Raw genomic sequence first — 17,616 nt, 5'->3', positions numbered from 1 at the left:
CGACAACTTCTTGGACTTCTTGGAAAGATGAGGGTCAACACTTCCTGAAGGGCATGGCGGCAAGCTGGTATGACATGGGCATTGTAAAACTGCCACAGCGTCTACAAAAATGCATCGATTGAAATGACGATTATATTGAAAAATAAAGCATTCTTCAATCTTTAAAGAGATGTAGCAATTATAGAAAATAAATGTTTCTTTGTATATCTAAAAATATAGGAGACCTTTTTTTGGGGGATAGCCCTCGTACCTCAAGTTTTTGATAGCAACATCAGTAGAAGTCCACGATTTTATCTTAGCCGAGAAGGGGTGACTGCGTCTGTCGTTGGCATGGGCCTTAGGTGACTGTATGACTAGCACAATTCAGCTCCGTGTCAGTTTTGAAGAAGAAGACCCGAAGGACGGATCCAAGCGTTTTCAACCGAATCTCTGAAGAGGGATTGCGGCTCGCCGTGTACTCTAAGCGCTCCCATGCTGCGAAGATGCTAAATACTTTTAAATATTTAAGTCTTCTTTGGCATGCAGATCTATAATTTCACGATTGGTCAGACAGCTTCGCTAACAACTACTACACTGATCAATTTCAGCAATTTGAAATGAAAACCACCAGCAGAAGGAAAGAAAAAGGTCTGAGGTGGCAACTTTTGTTGACACCTGCAAAAGGTTTGATGTGGAACAACATGCATGTTCCGGTTACTCGTTCCTAAAATACAGTAACCCAATGTATGTTGGGATTTAATAAGTTGCCTTTATCTTTTATGTAGACAGAATTGGAAGCTCTGTAATATTTTTTACTTGGCGTGAATTCAAACGTTTTGGAATTCATTTACCCTCTCCATCGTGGCAATGGCAGATGGAAAGTTGCTCGGCAATTTCGACCACTATGATGAGTAATTTTAAACACCAGAATAGCATATCACACACAATGGCTAAATTTAATTGTTAGGTTATTGTCATTCATGTTATCAATCTGATAACTGCATATTATTATTATAACTATGTATCAGGTAAGTGCCATCAAAGGTAAATACTTTTTATTCTCACATTTATATAATTATCATTAAATATAATCATTTATGAATATCTTTATTCAGTAATACATACAACTTAGAGCAATCATATTAATAGTTTAGTATAATAATCAGACATTTTAACTGAAAAAAATAATTGTTATTTATGATTATTATTTTAAATAGCTCTAAGCGACGCTCACTGAAAAATGCAACCCGACTTATTACCTACCTTTATGTCATGATAATCAATGCTTGCATTTTCATTCTCTGATTCCAAGTCTTTGCAAACTCTGAACATTTTACCAAGTGCTTTTTTTGATTTATAAGTCTCTTTGTGGTTTTTTTCCATGAAATCTGGAAATTTCAGCGGCCTCTCGAACTTTCCTAAATGGGCAGTTCTCCCGTGCTTTGCAAAATCCACAGCGATATGGAACTTTTTCGCAATCTTAATACATTCATTTGAGAAAATACTACCTCTGTCAGCATGAGCAAGGTGTGCATTAGCTATTATTCCAACTTGGTCATTCTTGATATATTTTACTAAGAAAGTGACCATATCTTTCACCTAGGGGATAAGCACACTTTTATTACTAGGATAAATTTATGATTAAATACCATAATTTAATGATTAATTAATTCGTTTATCTACCTGCAAAACATCAATGTAATTATAACAAAAATAAATTTTATATGTAGGATGTCATAAATATGGAACCTTATAAAAATCACATATAATCAACAAAGGCGTATCAGAGTAAGCTTTGCACATCTTATCAGAGAGGAGAATTTTTTCTTGACGCAAGAATAAATTTTACTTCAAATTTTTACCAACAGAGTGTTTGCACACTAAGAAAGAATGGAAAAAAGCAGCTACGCGTTTACACAACATTTATTTGTTTGCATCAGAAAGTATATCACAAATTTGCTAAAAATAATACGATAATTACAGATGTTCTTCTAAAGAATTCATATTTATATTTCTTTGTATAGTAACAGTACAGCACGAATTACAGGAAGTATTGTTTACAAAATTTATGTTTTGCATACAGAAAAATGTTTCTTTATCAACACACAACATTTCGCAAAGCAGTTAATCTATTTAATGCCAAGCCTGTAATCATCGATAAGCGTAATACAAAAGTTACCATACTCGTTAGTATTCGATAACTAAATAATACACAAAAAGTTGTTTAGATATATCTCCGTGAGTCATTTCTCAAGCTTGTATTCATACTCGTGCGGTGATGAAAGCAAATAATAATGCATAATGATGCCCCGGTCCACGTGAGAGAAATACTAAATTATTCAGTAGGTAAAATCAACGATGCTTCGATGTAGATTGTTTCGGTTTGAGATGCATGTGAAACTAACAGGTGGGAGCCAAATTATTGATCGTACGAATTTATGCTAATAAATGATTGTTTATTCAATATGGAGTTACTTAGTCTCGAAGGGAAATTAAGAATAGAGACTTTTCACATATTCTATTATGAAAAAAATATAAAACGCGCATATATAACGCATTAAAAAAATTTCTTTAAAAAATTGGGGGGGGGGTCGTTAGTGCTCCGGAATTTAGATCATTCCAGATATTGAACGTTTTCGAACTTCGTACTGTATTTATGAAGAAAAGTTTAAATGATTAAATGATAAAAATTGCACATTAAAAACACAAAAACACACGGTACTTTTCCGTTTTGCCGGCGCAAGCGATAAAGTCGCCAATAATGGTACAACCGATTACAAACGGAATATTCTCGCTGGTAACCTTTCTCGCTGGTAAGCCTCATTTTCAAAATCAAGTCGCAGCTTTTTCTTATCAGATTGATTGTTTCTTTCAATACTGGCATATAATTACATAGAATTTTTATCAGATAGTTCAGTTTTATGTCTAAGGCCATTTCGGTAATTAAGTCAATTAGGATGCAATCACAGCGCTTACCCGAAGCCGAAAATATAGAAAAGGTAAAGTCAAGGGTTAAATTCATCAATTCTAACGAGAATGCATTAGTGAAGTAAAGCACTGCAGTTTTACATAATTTCTGAGTAAGCTATTCGTACGAATTGAAATATTTCTTGCATTTAAACTTGTGTTCCAAATTAAGATTTAACTCGAAATTAATGTAGATAATTACTGAGAGCATTAGATTTCGTGAGATGAGATCGCTTGGGGTCACGTGATATAAACCGGCGAATCAGGATGTTGAACCATGAAAGCATAGTAAATTCTTAAATTAATGTCTTTTTACAAATTTATTGTCTTTATTTATTGGCTTTTTATAAAATTTTAAGCGATATTAAAATGTTTATGTCTTCAAAAAAGAATTCTTAGAACTAAAATTTTTTTAATATTTTTTATGTGTATACTGTATGTTGTCGCAAATAAAGTCTACTTGGCGAGATTTGCGCCGGCGAAACGGAAAAGTACCAAACGCACAATTACTTATGCTTTTCATAGGATTTACCAATTTCAATAATTTTTGTTTACACGAAATACTTTCCTATTAACCATAAATCAGAGAAGATTCTAAATTATATGTTGAAAAAACTAGGGGCAAAATTACGAAGGGAATAAATATGAGAATAATACAGTATATATGTAAATACCAAAATCGATTATAATTGATTGAGGCTATCCTGTATTTATAATAGTCCCGCTATGTCTTATCACTGTTTGTTTTATCTTTTTATCATTGTTTCTTGTTTTGGATCTACCACTGCAAGAATGCATTTCTAAACTGTAAAATTCAGGTAAGTTACAACACGAAAATTATTTCTCTATGTTTGGAAGTAATGAATGTTCATACATTTTAGGTAAGTATATCTTTAATACAAAACGTACAACAATAGTTTGTTTTGTATGATTTCAAACTGCATCATACATATTTGATTATGAAATTTCTAAAAAGGGTGAATAAATAGGTATCCCTTTTAAATCACTTACGGTTATATTAAAAATATCTGGTTCTCGAAAATTCTCGAAATTTCCAGGTGCTGCATTCTTGCGATGAAAAATTAAATCTGGTAACCATAAAACTGCGTATTCATCTCCATCTAAATCTGAACCTGTAACATGAAAACTAAATATACTTAATTACTCTTTTCTTACACATCAGAAAATATCAAATTTGAAAATGCTTGAGGATAAACACAACATATTTTAATGGTTATTTATTCGTAAACCAACATTATCTCTTGTAAGGTCAACAAATATCCAGATATCTAGATTCCTCGAAGAATCACTTCAAATTTAGAATACACTGAGATAACAAATATTAGTCAGTATACACTGTTAATTTAAGAAATTATGTCCTCTTTAAATAATAAAATTAAACAACATAACTAAGGCCAAGATTAAAATTTAAGTTTCGAATTAGCACACACACAAACAGAATAATAAAACGAGTATGTTTATGCACAACTTCATTGTGAATATAGACAGTAATACAACAAAAGTATTCGAAATTATTTAATTTCAGAATTCTGGCATTTTATCAAGCTCCTACACCATAGGGTCATAATAATGGTAACGGTAATATTAAGACATGTGTAATATGATGGGAAAACAGTAAATATTTAATGAATATCCTTTTTTCACCTCAAAGGGGGAATAATGTTTTAACATCTAAAATCACATTTGGACTAAATAAAAGACAAAATACATAAATTCCTTTTCCATAATAAGCATAACGTTTTCCTAGATATAATTTAGGGATAGAAAGAACATTTGAACTCGTTCGTATTTTAAAAATTGATTTAAGTTCAAGAACTCCAAAATGCACCATGAATATTTGTCCCATTTAAAAACATCTTAGTAATTGGACGTATATGTCTAAGAATATGAATTACCAAAATAAAGTAAGGATTTTTGTGGACACGGTAAATTTTTAATAATCTAGATGACAGTGACATGTAATTGCATAAAGCACCTGCCAATTTTCAGGGACCAATTTGAAATTTATTTTTTTCTTCTTCTGTAAAAGCCCTTTTTGGGGCCAATTTTATATTTATTTTTATTCTTGAAAAGCAGATTCTTAATACGAATAAATAGCGCAATGGATGGAATTTGCCCCTGAATGAAAACAGCATTCTTAAAATGAAATTTACATTTTGAGGATGTTGCAGTAAGGAAAGTAGTAACAGTAGTCTAGACAGACAGGGAAGCAAAGAGCGAGTGTGAAGTGTTCAAGATGTATGTCTCGTTAAGAATGATATAGTTTACGTTCAAATTTGTTCTCATTACGTTGCGAATATGACGCAAAAACACGTAAGAAGGTATAGTTTTAGAATGACGAAGTTTAGAGCAATTTTTATAAGTGCTATTTAAGAACAGAAAAGAGAAACGGCCAAATTACCTTATATATATATATACTTACACACACATACAACCAAACTAAATCTATGCATTTTTAGCGAAACATTACCTAAAGTAGCCTGTACAATCTTCTTGTTTTCTTTCCCCTTCATACGTTTTTCCTATAAGAGCTCAACACATAGTCAATCATGAGGTGAAGATGAACACTGCTTTCCAGATATGGATCTAAGTCCATAATTTGTCTCTAGCAATGGCGAAGAGATTCTAGAATTGCTCTAAGTCCATCTCGCTTCTAGAAGTCTTTCCTTCATAGTCAAATTCATATGCTCGTTACTGATTGATGTTAACAACACCCCTACTGCCCAATTCTTTTAAGATATGAATTCAATAATTTCCGCAAATTTGCCAAATCTACTTCAATGAAGCTTTTCTCATATCCAATGACTGCAACTTTTTCAACTATTGTTATCTAATTGTTGGCTATACTCAAATATAATCAGTTACACAATGAGGCGAAAGTTCTTTATTACAGCTCTCATATTCTGTGATGCCACCTGTATGAGTCTTAAATACAAAAGATGGATTAAAAAAGGTCTCAACATGTTCTGAAATATGACACATCTAAAATATCTTTTATTACCATAAGTAAAAACACTAACAATCCAGTTTCTAAAACCTTCTGAAATTCAATTTCGGCTGACGTGCCACAGAGATGATAATCTCTAAAGCAAGGATAATCTTCTCTCCCTTTACTGTGTAAGGTTTATATTTATTTTAACTAACATTTATTTTAAGCTATCTTTCCTGTCAAGCCTTTACTTTCCCCTGGAATTGCCAATGCCAGAGTATGAGTGAGTGAGTGAGTGAGTGAGAGATTATGGCGCAAAACCAAAGATGATTATAGTGCGCCAAACACGTGATGGGGTGAGTACAATTGATGAAATTAAAATACAATAAATAAAAACAAGTAGACAAATGTATCAAATCCAGAGGATGAAGTCATATAAACACAAGTTAAAACCACACATTTAAAATTCAAGATACAATCTTTAAAACAAATTACATTAGGTGATAAAAGCCAGTTTCTTTCAAATAATAAAATAAATTACAATTGACCTCTCTTCCGATTAAACGGTCGAGAGGTAAGTCACAGCTGTTAAAATATTTCTGGCGAAGACTATTAAAACATGGACACTCAATTAAAATATGACGAACAGATAAACAAACATTACAATTCAAACAAACAGGCTCATTTTCAGCTTTGAGAAGATAGTTATGTGTGACTCTAGTGTGACCAATTCTGAGGCGAGTCAAAAGAACTTCCTCCTTACGATTTTTGGTTGATTCCCAATGCTCAATTCTAGGTTTTACATGTCTTAACTTGTTTTGAAGCTGAACATCCCAAAATTGCTGCCATTTTTTCCGGACTTTCCCCTTGATGACACAGCAGATATCTCTAAAAGGGATAAGGCGACTAGTCAGTTCATCAGCAGATTTGGCTGCAATATCTGCAAGCTCATTTCCCTTTATTCCAGCATGTCCAGGAACCCAGCAGTACAGGACTTCATATCCGCGAATCGTTAAATTTATATGAATTTTCAGGACATCTACTACCACAGGATTCTGAGTGTTGGGAAAAGCTTCCAAAGATTTAAGAGCACTATACGAGTCTGTATAAACTATGAACTTCTTGTGGCAGAGCTTCGAGATGTACAAAAGAGCATAATATATTGCAGCTAGTTCAGATGTTAGGACTGAGCAAGACTGGTGTAGGCATCTGTCCTCAATGTAATCTTCAAATACAAAAGCCATCCCGACATGATCATTTGACTTTGATCCGTCTGTGTATATCGGATAATAACTGCTATATCTGTGCCTGTGCTCAGCGAAGAGTTCTCTGTAAACGATCTCCTTAGTGCTCGCCTTCACGTGATGTTTGAAAACATCAAGGAGCTGAATCCGTGAATTTTCCCAAGGTGGAATTTCAAAATTCTGTACTGCTTGAGGGCACATATCAGAGAGGGAAAGTTCCTCAATGACAGAGCGAACTCTTAAAGGAAAAGTAGGAACACAGGATGGACGTGTTTCATATAATGTGTTACACTCATTATCGAGTAAGCACAGCTTATTGGGATGTTCAGGTTGGGATAAAATATTAAAATATTGTAAAAGGGACAATTGCTCACGCCTCAGATAAAGTGATGGTTCGTTAGAGTCAACATATAGGCTGTGTACAGGAGAAGTCTTGAAAGCTCCTGAACAAATCCGCAAACCCTGATGGTGAACAGGATCCAGTTTTAACAAAACAGTTGAGCGAGCGGATCCATAAACAGCTGAGCCATAGTCCAGTCTAGAGCGGATAAGCGCTCTGTAAATGCGAAGCATGGAGCAACGCTCTGCACCCCAGGAGGTGTTCGCCAACACTTTTAAAATATTTAGTGTTCTTAGACACTTCTTTCTCATGTTTAAAACATGAGAAAGGAAAGTCAATTTTCGGTCGAACGTCACTCCTAGAAATTTTACTTCGGGCGTAACTGGAATAATTGTACCATTCAGATATAATTCAGGCTCAGGATGGAGACCTCGCTTCCTACAAAAGTGAACACACACAGTTTTCTGTTTGGAAAAAGTAAATCCCTGTTTGTTTGACCATTCTTGGATCTTATTCAGAGCCATCTGCAATTGCCTCTGTACGTATCTCATGTCTGCTCCTCGACAGCTAATCTGCAGATCATCAACATATAGAGATCCCAAGATGGTGGGAGGAAGTTCTTTGAGTACAGAGTTTATTTTTAAACTAAACAGGGTTACACTGAGCACACAGCCTTGTGGCACACCCTCTTCCTGTTCAAAAACATCCGAAAAAACAGAGCCAATGTAAATTTTAGTAGAACGCGCAGAGTATTCAAATTTTTAGCAGAAGTAATTTTGAGTTAAAAAGAAGGGAAACGAGATTTGTAAGTGTGCTTCTTGATTCACGAGCGTGAAGGTTGCTTGGTAAAAATTTAAGAACCGCGCCTTTCGGCCTGTGTGCCTACTTCGGCAGTTAGTTTCAACTTCTTAATCAGAAAGTTTGCTGAATCTCAGCTGTATCTTAGAACGCGGTTAAGATAGTTACAATTATAGAGCCTCGTAGATAGTGACTTTGTTAGTTATTCATCCTGTCATTCATTTTTAGTTGTACTTTCCTATTTTTGTTTAACCGCAGGGTCGGCGTAGTTTGTGAGCGTCAAGTGAACGCAACTGTAATTTCTAAAGTGAAATAAAAAGGGATTAAACCCTTCTTACGAGTTTGTGTAACTTCCAGTTCATAGCAGCATAGACTCCAACCTTCAGCAAACCTTGTCATTAGTCAACGCGCGAACGACATTTTTACAACTTTGAAAATGTGCGCGTAGCGTATGTTGTAATTAACCATTCATTAATTTTAAATTAATAATTAATTGTAATCAATTTTATTACATTTAAAATCCATATACATATAAAACTGAATAATTAAAAATATACCTTGTAAATTATATGCACATTTAATTAGAAATTTTCTTTTAACTCCTCAAGCATTCACTAATAAAAAGTACTTCAAATCACTACTAATCATAGAAAAAATCAGAAGCTATAAATCATATCTTTATTCTGGATATGATTTCTACAGGGAAATAAAATTTAAATAACCAAGAATGATACATATAAGTATTAAACAAAATACGCATAATTTATGAATGCAAAGATTTATATGTAGCATGCTTAGCAAGCTTAAGTTCTGATTTTGAGAATGTTTTTTTATAACACAGTTCTTCATTTGCCTGCATATTTATTTTTTCAATCAAAACTGCTTCAAGAGTTTTAAGACCTAAATTTGGTCGAAATTCCGTCTGATTTTTTTTAACAATAGAAAAAATTCTTTCGCAAGCTGCATTTGAATGAGGTATTATTAAGACAGCAAGCATTACAGAAGGCAATACTTTGTATTTAATACACCCATTCATATTTTTTAATTTGGCAATTTCTCCCCATGCTATATCAATACGCAAATCTACAATTTCTTTCAAATCATCTACTTGATACATGGAAAATTCAATTTCTACTTGATTAAGACATTTTTCATCAATAATGGATGGAAAAGTATTCATCAAGTAAAGAACAGATGAAAATGAGACTTCAGTTCTCAAGTTGATGTCATCAACTTCAGCATGTTTTAGAAATGGATCACTCAGTGGAAATTTATCAATTATATATGAACATGCAGTTACAAAAAAAGCTCGCACAGAATTGAAAAATGATTTCACTTCACTTTCATTCAACTTGGCATTTTTTAAATATAGTCTTGTTTCCGCACCAATCACTAAATTTTCATTTTCTTTTTGTTTACTATACTTCTGAAATGGAATAGACGTTAGAGTAACATCTTCATTTTCTTTAGAAATTACTGATGGTTTTACGAATCTAACAAATAAATTCATTGAAAGTTCAAAAAGTTCTCTTCTCAATTTATGTATATAAGGAGCTTGTTGTTGCAAATTAATATTTACTGTTATAAACAAAGGCAAAGTATTTTTCAAAAATAACAAGTACAATTTGGTGGTCGGTGACTGTAAAATTTTTTTAATGTTTTGCAATCTCTTTCCTTCATTCTCACTGTTATCTGGTTTATCTCAAAAAAAATTTATCACAGCATCCCACTGTTCCAAAATCCTTGTTATAGATTCTAAAAGAGACAACCATCTCGTACTGCAATATTTCAAAATTTTATGAGATTTTGCATTCTGTCCCAAAATTTGTTGAGCAACTTTGAAGCTATGCTTCCGTTTCGAACTTTTCTCCAAGTAAAAATATATATCTATTATCAACATTTCAATTTTTGAGCCAATTAATTTTTCAGTAGCTTTTTTTGCAGCTATATGCAAGAGGTGGCACGGACAACCTCGGGTGATTATACTTGGTTGATGCATTTTGATAAATGATGCTACACCTTTAAACTTTCCAATCATATTACTAGCATTATCTGAAGAAAATGATAAGCAATTTTTCCATTCTAAACCTTTGTTTTTAAAGTTTTCATTTATACAATTAAAAATACCTTCTCCTGTATTATTCGTGCATTCTAAAATAGAAATCAATGAAGTAATTATCACTCCCTTTTCTTTACTGTAGTATGTTATAACCAATGGGTACAGTTTGTTATCATTATTATCATTACTTCCATCAGTACTTAGAGAAAATGATGTACTGCACACTGATTTTATAATATCAGCAACAGTATTTTCTGCAAGCGTTTTCACAATAGCAGCAGTTTTGGTATGACCGCAGCTAAATTTTTTTGCTATGGCAGAATCCGGAAACATTGCTTTGAAAAGCTCTTTGGAATGATCCGAAACAGAAAGCGGTAGATTATGTTCAATTAAAAAACAAACAAAATAGCATTTGGCTTTTATAGGATCTGTTTCATCATCTTTTATTAAGAAATTTGTTATTTCTTTAGATTTTACGGTGCCAAGTTCTATATGCTTTTGAGAAAACACATGCCGTTTGCAGTCATCTTTTCCACCATGAGCAACTGAGAAGTCTTTGTTGCATACACTGCAGTGTGCGTGATTCACAGAAATTTCGGACGCTTTAATGCATGGAAATTCTGAAGAATATGAATCTTTAAACTTCTGCTTTGATAATTTTGGCTTCTTCGTTCGAGGCAGCATTATGATTAAAAATCTTTCACCTGATTCACAGTTCACAAGACACACGCTAAGCTCTCGCCGTAAACTACACAATGCAGCCGAATGCAGCCTAAACACGCATCAGCGAGGAACCTGGGAGACAGACAATTGGGTGGAACTATTGATAAGTCGTTAACGGTTGGAGTTACTGATCTACGATTGGCTAATTCTTCAAAACTAGGAACGCACTCAACACGTGATATATGATAACACGAGTATTCAGCCAATCATCGGATGAATTAGTTGGTTCCGTTTTGTGTACTGGTTCTCCTGCTCTTGTTTCTGTAAAATCCGTAGTTTTTTCCATACTTTTCGTAGCTCGTAGTTTTTCATGAATTTCCGTAGAAACTACGGAGAATCCGTAGTACTTGGAGTCTATGTAGCAGTCACTACTACTGTTGCGGACAAGCTGGGGCCACGCGACATCACAACTGTTATGATGGATCTTCCAGTGATTCTTTCATTTTGAAGAAATCATACTTACACAGACTAATATCTGGTCAGTATGATGGATATTCCAGTGCCTACCATTGCCATCGTCGTATAGGATACGTGAGATGATGTGATTCGTCTCCAACAAGTGTAGTCTTGTTTTTTACAATATTTCAAGGACTAGTTGCAATTCTGTTGCACAGAGGATATTCTAGAGAAACTGTACTTTTTTAAATTTGATGGCATTTGCGAATGCTCATAAAAGAAACGTGTAATTAAGAATAAAATATAATGTGACTTTGTAGATGAGCAGCCTATTGCTAATAAACAACGTTTTACACTGTTAAGAATCAGAGCATAAAAATTACTGACGTTTGAAAAATATGAGTAACAAAAAGCGTCTACATTAAATTATACTCAAGCATAAAGACGAAAATAGACACATACAAGAAATGCCGATTTACACAAAGCTCGAACTGTACGGTTGTTAAGTTAGTTAAAGCAGCGAAATAGATTTCGAACAGTCCTCATGAAGTTTACAACTTTCCACGATGCCACTACTTTAAAATTACCTCTATTCCTCTACGTGAGCATACGTTTCCTACTAATGATTATTCTGAGCAGTCGTGTAACTCGAGGAAAGTAATTTTCAAAATACCACTCGGAACAAGATCTATAAATTTCGTTTGCTTTTCCATCTGCCATGGAAAACTATGAAACTCAAATCTCAGTTTGATATAACTCATATTTTGTTACGAAAAGATTACTTGTCTTTACTTAAAGATTATTTGTCCTTACTAATAACGAAGTAACATTTCTAACTGCTGCAATTTACACTCTGGCAATTTATTGAAATAAAACAAGAACCTCCTGTTTACTGATTGTGCAATACCAGCAATCCATTAAATATGCTACTGGAAATTAAAAAAAGTTTTTATGTTTTTGAGGGTTTTATAAATTTATATATTATCTTAGTTGGAATTAAATATGCATACCTTTTAAAATAAACAAATGAAATATTAAAATCATGGAAGGGAGTAAAACGCTGAACTTGTTTGCTGCTGCATTTTCAAATGATTTTTTATCTGAAAGTTATTCACAGAAATTTCACAGTCTGAATCCTAAAACTATGGATGTTATCCTAAACTTAGGTGGGTAACTAAGGAAACAAATTATGAGGCTAGTTCATTTATAATATTTAATCTTTGTACAATACATAATCTATCAGTAAATTCTAATCTACTAAAGTAATCCATAAACTTAAAGCTATAAAATATTTTACATAAAAAATTATGCTAACATTTCTATCTTTTAATATGTAGGGTACTGGTGTATTTAGAAAAACCTCATTTCTATCTTTTAATACGTACGGTTCTGTTGTACTTAGAAAAGCTTGTGTCAATGTCCTGCAAACCCTATTAGAGTGGAAGTGAGTTATTGCTTTAGTTTGTAACAAATGACCAAGTCATCCGAAGGTTGAAATAAACTTTTTATTTGAGTCTTAACAGAAAGCATTGCTTGTGCGACAAACGAACCTCTGCTACTTGTGGGTATATAAATTCATATAAGATAATGTAATTGAAGACATAAACACACTATTTAAGCTGGCTCAAGATAATAACGGCGCGTATTCATCAGCTGGCAAAGATCCGAAAGGCGAATATAAATTAGAGCTGACGATAGTAAGAAGCATCAACATAAAGATGAAAGAAGTTATAGCTCTACACATTCAAAACCATCGGCTTAAAAATACAAGCAATTTATTTGAATGCTGGTGAGGACTACGAAAAGAAGTTACAGTAAATGTCAGATGCTGGTTAATTAACTGGTTATTAACATAAAACCTCATTGATATTTTTCTTCTTAATTCAAACAACTTGCATATACTTTGCTTTTGAAACATTTAGTAGAAATGAAAACTTTGAATACTCTTAATTTTTAAAATATTTTATAAGAATGAAAGCTTTTAAACGAAATTTAAAAATAAGAAACTGTAACACAAACCAGCCATTTCATTTGGGTGCGGTCTATGCCCTTTTCCAGGAAAAACAATGCAATCCACAACATGATGCAACTCGGGCACATCAACAGCAATGAACTTCCTCACATCCCCTGGTAAAAGGCACGGGTTTTTCGTCACAACCACTTCACCTGCAATTAAAAAATATTTCCAGAACAAATTTTATGGATTCCTTATTTTATACCATTCATTAATTTCTACCGCTAGTTATTCTGGAATTAAATAATAAATATATAACTTGTTTAAATTTCCATATCAGAGTCTGACTTGCCAAACTTGGCAGAACCCACATATGGCTGCCTACATCCACGGAGAGCTAGACAATAGGCAGTTAGTAACACCATGCACTGAATTTGCCGGTGCAGTTTAAAACTTCAATAGTGGACTGGACGTCTTCATCATAGACTACCAGTGGGTATTACAGTAGAACAATGAAGATTGGTAAAATTGCGGGTAACTGACAGTCGCAGGATACAATTTAGTTCACACAGGATGGTGCATAATGAAGTATAAGAAACCCTGAAACTCGGTCATCGAAAAACGAAATTAAAATAATAATAATAATAATAAATAAATAAATAAATAAATTCTGGAAGCTTTCACATTTTATATTACGCCCAAAGAGGCGTTTTTTCAACGTTTCATGTGTTACCCTTATATATTAAATATCATGTTCTTCGTACTTAAACCATAAAATTCAATTCAGCTGTACTATCACAAAATATTTAAAGAGAGCATAATCTTAAATTTCCGATACACAGTCTCGCGTGCTAGAGATAAAAACTCCCCCCCCCCCTCTATACAGTGTTGTCATGTCTCGCTTTGAAATTGTTCAGTTTGTTAATTAAAACTTCGTTAAACTTTTACAAAATATGAAATAGACTATGAAACAAACTCCAAATTTGGGCTTCCAGATGCCCGTATTCTAGTAGAGGATTACGTTATTCATAATTTAATGTCTCTAGGTGCCGCTGTTTTCTCCACAATGCGAGAAACATAAATACCTTCGTTCAGATTCTTCATTATTTCTTTAAATGTAATGCAGGGCACTAATATTTGGTAGCAACAATTTGAAGAGTGATACACCGTTTTACAGTGGACGACGCAAAATACCAAAACGAAATTAATAGGCCTTCTGGGCAAACTGCCCTCCTTTTTTTCTCTCTGTTGTTTATACAGTCAGTACTTCGAAATAGTATAAGAAAACGGATGTTTGGGATTCCGTAATATAAGTTTTCTGTATTTGACTTGGTCAACAATTCCTTTACTTATTTATTTTACCAATATTGATTTATTTGACCATTTCTCAGGGATATGTTATGTACCTATTTAACATTCTGTAAATAATAATTAAAGGCCTAAGCTATAGCACTTAAAATTCGCAGTTGTAATATGTTCTTCATAAAAAGAAAATGAGAACAAAGAGAAACGGAACTTTTAATTTCATTCCGAGTTAGATAGCGCACTTCTGTTTGCTTGCGCAGTTCTTGCTATTTCGCTTAAAATAATCTTGTTTTTCCAAGCTAATGGGAAGTTCTTGAACCAGTCGTATGGTAAACAGCATGTAAATTTTAAGACATATTTCAAGGTGTAATTTTATCTGTATATACACTGCTCAAAATAATTAGAGGATATTGTGAGTTCGGTACAAAGTAACCATATAATCGACAACCTTTTTAATAAAAATTATATAAAATGTTAAAAAAAAGGTTAAAAAGGAAAATTATAACGTTAAGAATGTTAGGAATACACATATTTTGACTCAAAAACTATGCATTTTAACATAAGGCGTGTAAAGTGACATGCAATATTCCTTCTATAGGAGAAAATTCAAAACAATTGACATGCGTTAAATGTACGAATTACGACGTCTCAGCAAGATGACTTAGCTGATTCGGTAGCCTGGGGGGCGCATCGGTTGTTTAGGAGGCGGGTCAAAAGCAATCCGCTCTAGTGGAAACGTTAGGAGTTTCTCTCAAATAATGTAATCGGATTTCGGGAAACTGGAAATGTTCACCGAAAGAGTGACAAGGTCGCACACCTGCAACAACACAAAATGAGGATAGGTATTTAATACTAACGGCCAGAAAAAATCGAACTATGAGTGCCACTCTCTTGCAACAGCACCTTTAGAAGGCTATTGATACCAGAGTTTCGACTCAAACTATTTGATACCAACTCCACCATGTGGGTTTGTATGCTCGCAGTATAGTTTGTGTTTTCATTAACACATGGACCGCGTTGTCCGTGCTATCCGCCGAAAGAATCCATAGGAGTTCAATACCCTCTTAATAGAGTATTCGCTACTTTTATTTTATGTTCCAAATGCCAAAATGTTTTAAATAAAATAAATTTTTTCACATCCACATATTATTGTAACATGTACTTTTTAAAATTTTTTAGAGGAAAGAATTTACTGTTGCTCATTTTAAACTTATTATTCTATTTTTATATATCTGAAAAATAATCACTTTGGGCTTACACGTTTTACTTATTTAGGTTAACTAAAAATAAAATTAACATCAAATGCTTCAATCCTCTTCAAAATTAATAAATATACACACAGATATGCCATTAAGTTAACTTTTCTTTGATTTGCAACCACACAAACGTGTAAAATTATGTAAAGTAAAATTATGTACAGAAATTTGTGGAATAGATGACGGATACATTTGCGAATTCGGCAGAAGTACCACGTGAACAGCTTAATCACAAAGCCTACAGACCGTTTCTGCTGCTGTTTGCTCCGATTGGTTAAAACAGGAAACGTAGGGTTTCAGAATCTAGTGCTTGGCTGGCGACTTTTGGTTCATCGCCTTTACAATTTGTATTTCAGCGGTACCAAAAAGTGGGCATAATCCATTGGAGAAATCGCAGCTCAGCGGTAACGAGCGCGGTACAAATTCTCAGGCTTGGAGATCGCCGGTTCTATCCCCGTTCGTAGCTTTCATAAACTCTGCTTTGCACGGATTTATTTTTATTCTATTCTAACTTTATTGAATGATTTTGTTTTTTCGCCTTCGGGTGTGGTGTTAAAAATTAAACGCCTTTATTTTTTCTATTTTTTTTAATTTTAATTTTTCTTAATTTTATTTACTGGTACTCATTGTAGTAGGTACCAGTAGCAAGATTACTATCCAAGATCCCGAAAAGCATTTCAATAGAAATAGCGCATAATCGAATAAAATATAATTTTAGTTATACTTACTCATAATTTAGGTAAAAAGAATAGGTATCCGACGCCCTTAAATGTTTACTGAATGTTTTCCTTTGGTTAATTTTTCCATATTCCTTTATTTGTATAAATTAATGCGCTATGGAAATTTACACAACAGAAATGACGAAAAAGTGCATATGCTATCTCCATAACACCCTTTTTCTTGTAAAACCATTACGTATACGTACTTTTAAAAGTTTAAATTCAAATACAAATAAACTATAAATAAGATCAGTAGGTTATTTAAAATATATTCCACACAATTCCTCTAAGCTTTCATTCATAAACTAAAAAAATATCGAATGAAATAACGTTTGTTTTGCGTTAATTACCACGCCTACAGGGCGATAACTCGCCATTCCAAATATGACCGCCAATCAAGCAGATGTTTCCTCCAATGAGAGCAGCCCGTAGAGAAATGGTCTGTAGGCTTTGTGAATATGCACGTGAACGTGCCACATCATCAAGACAGCTTATTAAGAATTTAAAAATGGGGGTAATCGACGGAGGTGAAAACATTTGTGTATCCTTTGCCAAAGGGAAGTCCGACTATGAACGGTCTTCTTATTGATTCCAGATTGTTAAATGTTTCCCACGAAAGTCTTTTGTTCTCGGAAATTTGAGGTTTATGCTCGCTTCTTAACGTGCGCAGGTCTCATTCACAGACAAAGAATGGCTAACTGGAGCTCACTACAATATTTGCTCTCAAATTGTGATTAAAAAGTGGCGACATTTTCGATTCTCAATTAAATAGAGTAAGGCATGCAAGGGCTATCTGCCTAAAGGGAGAGATGCCATCGTGGAGGAATTTCGAAGAAAAACTGACCTTTGAGTGGGTATTAAACAAAACGCATATAATTTTCTTTCAAATTATATTTATACATATTTCTTATGTAAAACTTTTGGGT

At 33.5% G+C, this 17,616-nt stretch overlaps 1 protein-coding gene across 1 annotated transcript in view; it reads right to left on the bottom strand.

The window, feature by feature from the left end:
- Nucleotides 1-17,616, bottom strand: part of LOC118193877 (uncharacterized) — a 133,151-nt gene that overhangs the window by 12,720 nt on the left and 102,815 nt on the right. The window contains exons 6-8 of the mRNA XM_085825326.1: nt 13,476-13,622; nt 3,958-4,079; nt 1,243-1,578 (exon numbers count right to left, since the gene is read on the bottom strand). Coding sequence (XP_085681452.1) covers nt 1,243-1,578; nt 3,958-4,079; nt 13,476-13,622 — 605 coding nt within the window. The remainder of the gene's footprint in view (nt 1-1,242; nt 1,579-3,957; nt 4,080-13,475; nt 13,623-17,616) is intronic.

Source organism: Stegodyphus dumicola, chromosome 10, assembly GCF_044657685.1.
Source record: "Stegodyphus dumicola isolate Sdum_Otavi_A_Nest chromosome 10, ASM4465768v1".
Lineage (NCBI taxonomy): Eukaryota > Metazoa > Arthropoda > Arachnida > Araneae > Eresidae > Stegodyphus > Stegodyphus dumicola.
This window is presented reverse-complemented; position numbering and strand designations above follow the sequence as displayed.